Source organism: Centruroides vittatus, unplaced genomic scaffold (genome assembly GCF_030686945.1).
Source record: "Centruroides vittatus isolate TY-2023 unplaced genomic scaffold, ASM3068694v2 contig_799, whole genome shotgun sequence".
Lineage (NCBI taxonomy): Eukaryota > Metazoa > Arthropoda > Arachnida > Scorpiones > Buthidae > Centruroides > Centruroides vittatus.
This window is the reverse complement of record NW_027122516.1, coordinates 2817472-2831239: the sequence shown is the minus strand read 5'-3', so window position 1 is coordinate 2831239 and position 13768 is coordinate 2817472. Positions and strand designations below refer to the sequence as shown.

General features: G+C 30.2%; 2 protein-coding genes across 2 annotated transcripts in view; both read right to left on the bottom strand.

Annotated features, from left to right (window-relative positions):
* Window positions 1–13768, bottom strand: part of Noa36 (zinc finger protein 330 homolog Noa36) — a 192143-nt gene that overhangs the window by 125674 nt on the left and 52701 nt on the right. The gene's annotated exons all lie outside the window — the stretch shown is intronic.
* LOC136981954 (FHF complex subunit HOOK-interacting protein 1B-like) overlaps window positions 1–13768 on the bottom strand; it is a 70193-nt gene that overhangs the window by 13384 nt on the left and 43041 nt on the right. The window contains 5 exon segments of the mRNA XM_067278382.1: window positions 1095–1281; window positions 4347–4553; window positions 4556–5690; window positions 7534–7613; window positions 7703–7870. Of these exon segments, the coding sequence (XP_067134483.1) occupies window positions 1095–1281; window positions 4347–4553; window positions 4556–5690; window positions 7534–7613; window positions 7703–7870 (1777 nt within the window).

Here is a 13768-nt window from a genome sequence, read left to right as displayed (position 1 = left end):
CAGAGAAAACTTGTAGAATCTAATCATTGTCTTTATAACGATATATCACTTATACACCGTAATAGTACTGTCGCCATAAAAAGCTTTGCTAGCCGGACCTCCACCGCAATCCGAGCGCAAACGCAAATAGGTCACGTGATTAAAAGCTTTTACGGTGACGGGTTTTACGGCTAGTGGAGTCGCGGCCTAAGAGAATTATGTGAGAATTGACAAAATTAAAAACTTCCTTCTCCACACTTGTTTTTCAACAATATGATCTTATTAGACACTAGAATATGTCAACTTTCTAACTATCGACTAAACTGACAATTTCTCAGAGTAAATTGTAAGAAAGTTATGACATCTTTCCCTCAACTGACCTATTAGTCACCACTTTGGACAATATCACCTTCACATAAAACAGTTTTGACCTATCTGAAAGAGTTACTTCCTGCTGCCTCAAGCTATCAAGATCTGTGTTCATGCACTTCTCTTCTCACCTGCATTTTCAAACTCTTAAAGTGCTAGTTCATTGAGAATTGTGTCTCAAGAACTTACTAAATATATCTAACAGAGGAAAAATTAATCAGAATTCAAAGCTATTTTAATTTGTAAGCTCTCTCTCTCTCTCCACAATCATAACATAAATGCGAATACTATGTGTAATGTACTGTACAAACTTTAGTATTGTCTAATAAATGTCTTAACAGTGACTTCTTCCAATTGAATCTTGTTATTTCCTTCTCAGTCCTGTTACCCCTAGTTTCATATATGACACTGTATTGTTGCCATCTTCAAATGCTTAAGTCTTGAGTAGTAGATGTAACCTACTTGATGCCAGAAATTCTGAATGTAGTCAGTTACATCTAGTGAAAAGTATAAGGAAGGCCCCAGATCACACAATTATATGTGAAGGTAGAGACATGAATAGCTGAAAAGAATGATCTAAATGTTGAATGTTTTACTATAAATGTGACTGCAGTGTTATATAATTAATTTATATGCTAAAGAATAAATTATTTTTTAAATAAAAACTCATCTAATAATTAAGTTTAAAAAGTTATTAATGGATCAATTGTAATTAAATTTTCTTTCTAATTTAATGGAATGCTTACCTCTCTGCAAATCTGAATTACTTCTTCTTTTAACAGTTGGTGTTTCAGAATAAACTCTTGGAGGTCCATCACCTAATAATCGTTCTTCTCTAGCAATTAGGAACTGTCGGGCTTTAATTAGTAATTCTTCAAAATTTTCTACTGTAGAGGAATATGTATCTATTTTATGTTTTAAAGAAACAAGAACCTAAAAAGGAAAAAAAAAGAAGAAAAGTCAATACAAAAGTCTTTCAATTTACTACTATATAAAAATTATATTATTATTTTAATCACAGTAGAAATAAAGATACATTTTTTATTTTATTAAAATGTAATAAAAGTTTATTCTTAATTAAAATACAATAGCAATCAATGCTCAATAAAAATCTGTTGATAAACTATTGGAACTTTATCATCGATACATATTCTCTATGATTTGGTTGATGACATCATTAGATGACATCAGAGCCATTTATTTATAGGATTGACATCTTAAAGGCTAAATTTATACTGGCTTATTGTAATTTACATTCCAAAATAATAACACACAGACTGTGAAACAAAATGAACTAAAAAATAATATTTGTAACGTAGAAGTGAACTTGTTTGTTTCAAAAAGAAAATGATAAATGCATGAAACATAATAATTTACTTCATATATTTGTGTTAAATATACATTCACAATTTAAAATATAAAGAAACTAAGTTGCCTTCATTCTTTCATCATATCCAATCATCAGGAATAACAGCTTTTTCTTTGAAGAGAGACCTTTTTATTGAAACCTTGCCTTTGCAATGGCAATTTTATGTGACGGAAGAATGAAGATGACACAGTTTCTTCTATATTTTAAATTGTGAAATATACCATATGCCATTTTAATTGAAATTATAAATGTAAATTGTTGAATGAATGGCATATAGCTGAATACTTAGACAACGTAATTCTGTTTTTCATATTTTATTTATACAGTTTTATGTAGGAAATTGAAACGAGACTCAAATAATAATTATATGGTTTTATATATTTTGTAATTTTTAGTTTAAATATTTACAAAAAAAATGATTGCCATAGTTTCATATTCACTTTTAATGCATAGTTTTGTAATTGTATTTGCAACTGTAATTTGCACAGAATGATTTTGTTTTATATGGGACTAATATATGCAAACTTGTGTTTTCATGGATGCCAAATGATTGGACTAAGCCTTGGATGCACAGAAGCATTTCTGAAGATTAATGCACACATTTACTATTTTCATTTTTATGAAATTCAGTAAATATATATATATATATATATAATAAAAATGTAAGTAAAATGTTTTAAATGTGTTTTTGTGTCTTTCTGTTAACTGTAGGTGGCTACATAAGTGTCTAAGCAATCTTCTAGGACTATATGGGATGAAGCACAAATTTTCTTGTAATCTGTTTTATATGGTACCTGCTGACATACAACTTCCATGTAAAAGTACACCATATAGTAATATATAAGTTCAGTAAATGTGTTATATAAGGGGATTTCTAAAGAAGTATTAGAAATTTTGAGAATGACCTTAACTATGATTTTAGCTTCTAAATTTTATTCTTTAGAAAAAAAATTTCAGCTTCTAATCCTCACATTAAGATTAGCTGATTTATAAACACCTGACTTCAGGTATACAAACACATCCATCTGTGGAGTAAACAAAGATGGTAGTTACACGTTCACAGCATTATACCAGCTCAGATGTCACCTGGGTTAATAAGATCTGTGTTTGTGGAATAGGCAGAGGGTCACATTAAAAAAATCTGCCATGGTCTCTCTTGGCCACTGGTGGCAAACAGGCAAATGCAGGACTGGCCCAAATATGGCTAAGGCATCACAAACACAATGAAATCACATATCCACCCAGCCACAGAGCACATGATTGGAAAACCATACCAACAGATAAAACAGACTCAAGAAATGAATGAAAGCATCATCCACACCTAATACTATGCCATCACAAAACTTGAAACAGATACAACAGCTTAGACGAATACTACATGATTAATTCATACAAAAATACCAAATCTCACTGCAACAGAGCAAAAGACCATTATCAGAAAAGAACAATTAAACACAAAAATCTTAGTCCACAAACAATGCTTGACCATGTCAAACAAGCTACACAACATATTCCTCAACACACAAACACTAGATCACACAGTTGATCACACTCTCATTGACAGTACCTCAACAGTCACTCAAGAAAAACATACACAGCACCCAAACACAGCTAAATCACTTGTTAGATGTTACACTCTACTGACTCTCAAGTGGAGTTTGGCCTAGACAAATACAAAACACTTCATATGAAAAAAAAGAAAAGAATTCTGAAGAAAGAACACTCATTTAAAGCAACTAGCACATAGGTTTATGTCATTCCAGTAGTGACATATCCCTTTGTAGTTATGCATTGGACACGCAGAAAACTAAAACAACTCTAAAGGAAAACACAAACAAAAAACAAAACATAAACATCACCCTAAGTCATCCATGGAAAGAATATAAAGTAGATGAGGCATCACAAATATAGAAAACCTTCACTACAAACAAATACAGACACTAAGAGTTTTTCTACAAAGAACAAGAAACTTCACAATTACACAAAGCAATAACTCTCGCCAACAAAATAGCACACCATTAAACTTACACAACACTGAGCTGGATCTGACATGAGATACACACAATCAAATAGTCTTGGACTCAGAAGGAGCTCCATAGTAGACACACCTCAATGATCACATTGATAGAACCAAGTCAAACAACTGGCTGACTCATATATGCCTCTACGGAGAAACAAAACAGTTCAGGAATGCTATTCAGGACCAGGTCTTGGACTCAGGTACAAAACTCAGAAATTCTTAAACAGATATATACGTTAACAGTATTTAAACAAAGCATTTTGTCTGTAGTTACTTATACCTTGACTTTGGTCTGGCATAGCACTAGGCACCAGTATATATGCCACATAGCATAAACTTCACTAATATGATGATAACAATCCAATGCCACTCTAGTCTCACAGCTGGATTAATGAATTTTCTACTGCACTAACATTTTATATCTTTTACACTATAAATAATTTTAATATTTTATACTGACAACAAATGTTTATAACCGAACTTTGATTCCAGGATTAAAAAAATCTAAGTTAAATTTTATAAATTAGAATTTTATTTCTAACATATTTAATATTTGAAATAATTGCCAAGAATTATTAATACAATATAAATTTATATAGATCACCTCACCTGTAAAAGAGAACGTATACTCGGTTGAAAGACTAAAGTGTGGTTGAGTAGAAATGAACGAAGAAGAGGTTGTGGGTAGATTGCCAGACGGGTAAAAAGGCCCGTTAAATGCAAATTTGTGTATACATCATTTTGCATCATCATTTCCAGTCTTGTTAACAGTATACTTAGAAAAGGACCAATATCTGGACTTCCAAATGATTCCCACGTAGAAGAAATAGATGTTTTCTTTGCCATAGGAATATGTGGTATTGGTTCATTTTTGTTTGAATTGGTGTTGCTCTCAAGAATTCCTCTTTTTGTTGGACATATTTTTCGAAAATTTGATTTATTTCTGAAGTTCTATCCAGAGAGGAATTAGTACTTTCTTGTGACATATAAGCTCCAGAATCGGCAACGGAAACATCCTCTCTAATAACACTGTCAGTAATTAAATTAGGACTAGTATTTATCATACATGATTCAATATTGTTTTCATATGATTCTAAAATATCTTCGGTATCACTTATACTTGAGGGAGTTTTTGTCGAATTTACTGCAGACCAAAATGCCTGATCATCATCAATACTTGGCAACTGATATATATCTTGATTAAATGGTAAATCTCTGTTAATTTCCAAACTATCTGGCCTTTTCTTAATTGTTTGGTAACATAATCCATCATGTTCTAAAACCCCATTCGTATATCCATTCTGAACATTTTTATTTTCTTCATTTTCTAGTGTTTCTTTGTCTTTTGTTTCCTGAAAATTTTTATTTATATTTATATGAGTAGAATCTTTTTTACTTAAAAATATATTTGAAGTAACATTATTATTCCTATGATCTGTAACACAAACATTGTTTGTTAATGTAGGAAATTTAGTATCTTGAGTTGATTTTGAATTTTTTTCTACAGAGTCTGGAGGAGGATCTATGCCATTATATAATGCTGACCAACATTTACATAACTGAAAACAAGAAATAATTTTACATCTTGCATCTTTAAGGTAATCCATGTAGTCTGTTTGAAAATGTGAAAGTTTAATTAATGGAGGGCTGTTAACAGTGTTATATCTGATGTTATCTAACTCTCCAAATGCAAAACTGCCAGTGGATGGTGTGCGATTGTGTTTTTTAATACGTAAACTTCCACTAACGTACTCTCTTTTTACTAATGCTTCTTTTGTGACCAATAGAGACACATTAGCATTTTCTATGTTGGTAGTTGACTTATTCGATGAATCAGCAATACAGCATGTTGGAATAAGAGAGAGAAATTTATCTGCCGCACATCCGTAGAAGTCTAAATCTCTAATACGAGTTTTCTGACTCACCATGATGTGAGTGCACGAAACAAGATATCTATAAAAACAAATATGTTCAATTTACAATCATTACACCTTATATTAATTAATTTTAACATATTCAATACTGACATATTCTATTTGATTAAATATATTTCAGAAAAGATAATCTCACCTGTAAATAAAAATTAACTAAATTATATCAAAAAGTAAAACAAATGATTAAATTCTTAATTAAAAAATAATTTGGAACTCACACATTTAAATTTAGAACTAAAATCTGCAAGTCTAAAAATAATTTTAGGAACAATTCATTATGAGACTTCAGCTTTGAAAACGTTTATGAAATTTTCTACAGTTCAACTTTAACAAGTAACGAAATTGAACTGCACAAAATTTATAGTATATCTCACCACCACTTTATGTAAATGCTGTAATTAAAAATCTTTACACGTACCATAATCATGTTATCTAAATATATTCTATTTGCTTATGATTAATACAATATTAAATTATTTACACTTCTCAGATTTAAAAGAAGAGAATTCAAATATGTTTATATGTAGTTCCCAAGTAATGAATACCCAACTTGACAGGCAAGTTGTACTTATGAATAAGCTGCTATAAAGTGTACTTTTATAATTAAGGCTTATTATTATAATGTAATGTATTATTGTGTTTAAGATGTTTTAGTGTGTTTGGAACTACTTTTTAAGTTTTATATGCACAGAAAATTAAATATATACTATATACTGACAAACATTTGACTAACTGGTGATAAATATTAACAATTTTTGTTGATATTTATCACCAGTTAAATCAAAAATTTGATTTAAACATAGACTTAAAAATAAAACTTGTTCATAACTTGGGCTGCTTATATTTAATTGGCCATGATATTTGATGGATTTCTATGATAATATACAGTAATTCCCTGATTAATGTGGTTAATGCATCCAATTAAAACAGTGTATTAACTGAATAATATAATCAATACAAATTAATTTAATTAATCCCAAGATTTCCAAATGGTTACTAAGTGTTTTCTTATACATGACCATAAATGACCAGTGATAATATAATCTCACAATTCAGAGTTGCCAAATGTGCAAAGTAGTTTCATCATCTATACTTTTGATTTGATGATACTAATAAATAATTAAATCATGGTATTTCCTTACATTAGATTTATTTATTTATAATAAAAATATTAGTAAAGATTTCATTATAAAATATCAAATCAACTTCACAAAATACTATTTGAGAAGGGCAATCAATTTTACTATGACCAAGTAATTTCTTACAGAGCTAGTTTAGTGAAATCTTGTTTGTTGTGTGCACATTCTCCTTCAAGCCATTTGTTGAATATGTACTGGTAACTTAAAAATATAAATCTAGCCTCAAAATAACCCCGCATTATTTGAAACTTATTATCAGTTTATAAATTATCTTAATTTAAGAAATTAATCAAGAGATTACTGCATATGTAATTAAATGAGCTACAACAATTTTTGTTATTTGAATGATAAAGACGGTATAGTGTATATTTGTATTGTTATTACATATTTCCCCTTAAATTATTAACTACTAATTTTTGTTCAAATAATATATGCAAAAATAGAAACTAAAAACTTATACAAAAAATAGAAAATGTCAAAATATAACCTCCAATAAATAAATCTTGAACAGAAAATTTGTCATAGCTGTCATGCAACAAATAATGCTCAGAAAAATCATAACTTTTCAGTTATGTTTATGTGAGTATTGTTTGTTCATATCCATTTATTAGAAGATTTATTTTAGCCCTTAAACTTATAATAAGACTTCTCAAAACTTTCAGTAATTTAATATATAATGTACATAAAATAAAATTACCTAATTCAATAGTTACTACTACTTACTTTAAAACTAGTTCTAACATTACATCTTCACAATTTAAATCCAACAAACTCCAAAAGAGAGCCATGGTTACTAAACATAACTAAAATCAAAATAAAACTTATGAGAATAATCTATACATGTATTTATTTATAACAGTTATTATTAAAACAAAAGTACTATTAATCAAACCTTTGGTTGTGCTCCTATCCTGCTGATTAATGTATCTAATATTTTGTGACCTTCGTAACTTTCCGTTAGAAGATACTTAAGGAAGACTTGTAATAACGTTGGCTCAGTAATTGTACGTAGAAAGAGTTCCAAATAAGCAGTACTTGCAACAATTTCTTCCATTGTACTCTATAGAAATATTAAAATGGTTTTCAGTAATACACTTTATATTTTTTCATTTTAATACTGAAACCATTTAATGAATATATTCTAATTTATTAAATTTCTTACCCTGTTTCATTAGATCAAGTTTTCAAATTTTACAAAATAATAAAGCCTTTTAATAAACAAAATATTTTTATTATGAATCCTATGTTTGTCTGGTAAGACAAATAACAAAATTATATTCACATATGTTTTTAGTAAGTAATAAAATTTACTTATTTTTGAAAAACAATAGGATAAAAACAATTTTGAACAGATGAAGTGCATTTACCAAAAATGATAAAATTTCTCAGATGCAACTAAAACTTTGTAAAAACTGGGTGAAATTCAAATCAACACACTAACACCAAAACTCCAGTATATAACAACCTTAACCAACATCAGGGTAAAGTTAACTACATACACAAACCTGTTAACGGTGTGAAACTCAAATAAAAACAAACATACAGTTCCTCGCAAATGTTTTTGAACCATAAATGGTTCTTCTTCAGATAAACAGCAAAATTTCCGACGGAATGTAAGTAAATAAGAACACAATTTGAAATTTGATTCGAATAGCTCGACATCAAGAATCACATATTCAAATCAAATTTCAAATAGTGTTCTTATTTACTTGCATTCCATCGGAAATTTCACCGTTCACCTGAAGAAGAACCATTTATAGTTCAAAAACGTTTGTGTATATAGTTAGACAAACTAATGTTTTCTATTTCCCTCTCCCAGCATGGGACAATATTTTTTAATCAATGCCTGTATGTCTTACATCAATTTTCTATGCAGTTTGAATGTTTAATTAAACATGATGTTGCAACCAATTATACAAGTGTTCTTTTATTTTTAAAAATCATCCAAATTCAATCACATGTTCAAATTTAGTTAGATAACCCTGATGATGACTGCTTAAGATGCTTGAAAATGTTAGTTCGTATATTAGAGTGAGTGTTTTACTGAATTTTTGATGTCAGTGTGTTAAGTTCTATATGCATTTTAAAACTTAAAGTTTCTTATAATATTAAAGTTCCAATTTGATTTAGACAATTTTGATTTATTTATATTGTAAAATGCTAAATTAATGAAATAATACCAGAATGTTAAATGAATATTAAGCTGTATTCTAATATTTGTGGATGTAAAAAATTTTAAATTTTTATAAAATTCTAATGATTTTGTTAATTTATTTTAAAATATATTTATGTAAAGGTACAATTGATATAATTAAGTACTGCTTGTTTAGAGGTGATAAAGAATGTTTTCAACATTTTTATTTCACTTTTCAGCAGCCATTACAATTTTTTATCAATATACAATACTGGACCAAATAACCAGCTTCCAGAAGCCCAAGATTACCAGAAAAGTGGCTATTTTTTAAATTAACTAGTTTTGAATTTGGCAGACTAGTACAACTGCAGTTTAATGCTTAGTTTTGGTTTCCATGGAATATCATCACATGATACCAGTGTTAGTGAGTCTACAGGCATACAGTGTGTTAGATACAATTTTGTTCTTTACTTTCCATTGTTTATTTTATATTTTAAGTGCGTATTTAGCCTGTTCTCAGAAATCTGGACCACTTGCTTGCTTTCCCAAGCTTGCTGGATATTTGGTCTGATACTGTATAAAGAACATTATTTATAGAATAGCCAACACTGTTTTGTATGTAGTATTCTTTATACAGAATGAGTCAAAAGTCACTTAACACCCTTAAAAAAACAAACTATTAAACAGAAAAAATGTTGGTATGATAGAAATATGTTAGGCTTGGGTATAATGATCTTTGTGTGTGTCGAATGGATGACTACCTCTTCAATTCACCTTAAAATGTTTAAATGGGAATAGGGTCTTGTGATACGTGAAATGAGGCAAGAATTTCAAGAGAAATGCTATGATGCACATGTTTCAAATTTAAATTTAATCTGTAGAAAGTTATGAAGAAATGAATCTTACCAATTTCTCTTTTTCCAGGTTTGAAAAGTAATGCTGTGCTGCCTCTAATGGATGGGGAATGAATTCAGATTATCCTGATGTCTGGGAAGAAGAATTCATGCATCACTGTAAATGATTTTTTTAAAATGATACTCTAGAGGCTGTGTCACACATGTGAAAGTTACACAACAGCTGCAAATATTCCAAAAGACAATCAGTTGAAAGTAATTCATGATTTGGATGTTATAGGAATTTTCCCCAGACATCAGGATGATCTGAATTCATTCCTCATGCATTATAGGTAGCACAGTATTATCTATCAAACCTGGAAAAAAGAGAAATTGGTTAGATTAATTTCTTCATAACTTTCCACAGATTAAGGTTACATTTGAAACATGGGCACCATTGCATTTCTCTTGAAATTCTAGCCTTATTTCATGTATCACATGACCTCATTCCCATTTAAACATCTTTAGGTGAATTAAAATGGCAGTCATCCAGTTGACACACACAAAGATCATTATCCCTAGGCACATGTTTCTATCATGCAAAAATTTTTTCTGTTTAAGTTTAATTTTATAAGGACGTTAAATGACTTTTGACTTACCTTGTATATGAATCAAATCAAATTGTAATTGCAGAAAAGCCAAAACCCCCCCCTTTCTTTTTATAAACTTTTCTTCAGTTCTCTTAAACAAGCAGTACTTGTTGCATTTTATGTGAAATAGATATTACTAGCAGATGAGCTCGGCATTGCCCAGGCAGAAAATAACATCATCAAAGATTAAGATTAGATTATTTCCTATTTCTAACCCTTCTATTATATTACATTATAGTATTTGATTTACATAACTACACAGGTTATCCTATGTAAGGGTTTATCACACTAAGTGACCGATCGAATACATTTTAACACGTTAACTGCCACCTGTAATATGATATTTTCCATTTTTTCAGGCCACGATGAGAAAATTTGATATTTAATATTTTATTATGATATAAATAGAAGGGTCATTATATAACAGTCAGTAGAGTGAAGATAAAAAACATATATCAACGATAACCGGCCGTCATATGGCCTGAAACCGGAGACTATAAGGCCACGGGATATTTAATATTAATTACTTTATATGTAACAAAAGAGAATAATTAAACTAGTTTTCGATATTTTTTCCTTGTTTTAACTATTCACTATTAAAAAAACCACTATCAGATGAAGTGGTTCGACCGCTGACCGTTGAACCCCTTCACAAGCCTCATGGGTAGCTCGACGGTCGGCAATCAGAAACCAACTTCATAGACATCTGCAAGAGACCACCACTAGGATGTAAAACAATGTCTTACGAAGCCAAGATAATTTAACCTTGAGTGAAACTACATTGGATATAGCAATGTTGGGCGATGGCCGGCAGTCGGATGGTTCTGTGAGGCCCTAGGCCTGCACATCGGATGGCTCTGTGAGGTCCTAACTAGTATGACGTCCGGCATGTCGTATGGCAGTTAACGTGTTAAAAATTCTTTATTTTTCTACTGTACACAATTTAAAAAATTTTTTAAATGTGTTAGATCGGTATGATAAACCCTTATGTAGGATAACCTTTGTAATTATATAAATCAAATTCTATGATATAACAAACATTAAAACGAAAATCATATAAAGAGTTTGGTTATTTCAGCCTACCATTGTCATGTTTATCATAATACTTGGATGGTACAAAATGATACAATTTTATTGGTCAAGTAGACACCAATTGAAAATATATCTTAAATTTTTTCAGATATCATATATATATATATATTTTTTCTAATGTTAACTCTAAAAAACTGTACCATTCACAGCCAAATATCAAACGGTAATCTGCCAACCAATCAAATTTCACAAAAAACAGGCCAAACTCGGCACCTTCACAAACAATTTGAAACATATTTTGTGCTTATTGGTAACCTTATATTATGTAATTTTCCTATTCCAATGCAACCATACTGCTAGTCTGATAGAAAGAAAGGACTGTTGCAGAAGAGGGTTGAAGTAATTCAACCAAAAGTAGTCATTGACCTCCTCCTGGAAGAGAGGACAGCCAATGACTACTAATTAATACTGGCCTACTATTAATATTTGAAAAGTGATCTATGCTAAATAGGTTGCGATTGAAGTTTCTAACCTTAACGTCCAAAAGCCTTCATAGAAAACGTGTTTAAATAAAAAAAAAAGTCTTGTAAAAATGCTAGAATAATTCCCTTTATGTGATGATAAAATGTTTAAATTTTGTTAACAGATTGTATGAACTATGTGGAAAGTATGTTCTCATAAATATTGCATTTATAGAAAAATTATTGAGCTGTGATTTGAAAAAATTGTAGATCTATAAATTCTGACTGTTGTCTCGTCAGTCTGATGTCTCTCCTTCCTTAATCTCAAGAAAGAAGTTAGATAAAAGTTGAGATCAGATGTTGAAAACTTAGGGACCCAGATTAACCAAATAAAAACTTCTGGTTTGGACTAGAAGTCACATTACTTCAATTCAAAATTTTCCCCTGAATAGCATTAAATAGATGACCAACACAACTCTAGTGCTAATAGGAGAAGTATGATGTACAGGGGGACAACTGAGAACAATTGTGATGAAAATAATCACACATTAGAATTAGCTTGGTTTATCTGGTTACATCAATGTGACATGTGAGTGATCTGCCGAGAGGAATGCATCCCAGGAAGACTTTTATGGAAAGTTGGACCCTATTTAGGTGTTACTAACGTGAAGAAAACCCGGAAAATTCCATTTGGCCAGCCCTTTGGTCATGCCCAAACACAAGACTAACTAACTATCAGAGTTCAGTGGTTTTATGCACTCCACTACTGGAGGGTGTTTATTAGAATTAAGAAAGTACCATTCAGAAATAAGAAAACCAGAATTGTTAGATGTGAAAAATTAAATACTTATAGGCTATTCACAGGCTTAAACACTTTTGATTTCATGGAGCCAAGTGCTACGTGCTACCTGTCTCAGTAATGGTGTAGCACGTCTATTTCATGCTATATTATTGTTGAAGTAATTAAATGAATAAAATATGTTTTTTAAAATTATATATTTTTTTGTAAAAGTTATATTTAGTTAATTATTTTGTTAACTTTTTTGCCAATAGATGGCACTACACATAATTCAGAAAATCTAATGTAAATAGAAATTAATTGATTTATAGAAATGCAATTGATATTTAGGGGTGAAATGTATGACATCAAAGTTAGAAGTATTTGAACATAACTGCCAAGATTTATAGCAATTGTCTGAACTGCCTAAGAGTGTATAGTGAACAAACAAACAAACATCTATTAAGAACACTAATATTTCCAGCAATAAATTATTTAATAATAACGTTTTCAACTATTTTAAATAGCCATCTTCAGTTAAACAAACTCAAAACAAAAAAAGAATGCAGAAAAAATAGAATACAAGCAATACAAATATTTAAAAATTCAAATTAATTCCAATGTAAAAATGCAGTTGCGTATTAGAAACTAACAAATTGCGCATGCGCTACTTATAGTAGTAGTAATAAAAATAAAACCATAACAAAAATTATTGCCGCAATAATGCAAAACATGTCTATTACAAGAAAAACGTTATGCGCTTTGGTAAAATGATTTCCCATGCAGTGGATAAACCATCTGCATCCCTATAGTTAAAACAACCTGTGCTAATGTGGGCTTTGTAGATTTCTAGTTTTTCTAGATGTTTTAGCGTTTGTTTGTCGTTCGTGGCCCTAATGATAGACGCTTTGTCCCAATGAATGTCGACATCCTGATGCTTAGCGAAAGCCGTGCACACAGTACTATCCAAGCTCTTAGCGATGGAGTATTTATGTTTTTTAAGCCTCTGCTTTAAATGTCTCATAGTTGCACCAACGACAAGAAAAAAAAAAAACCAGAATTCTAGGTCG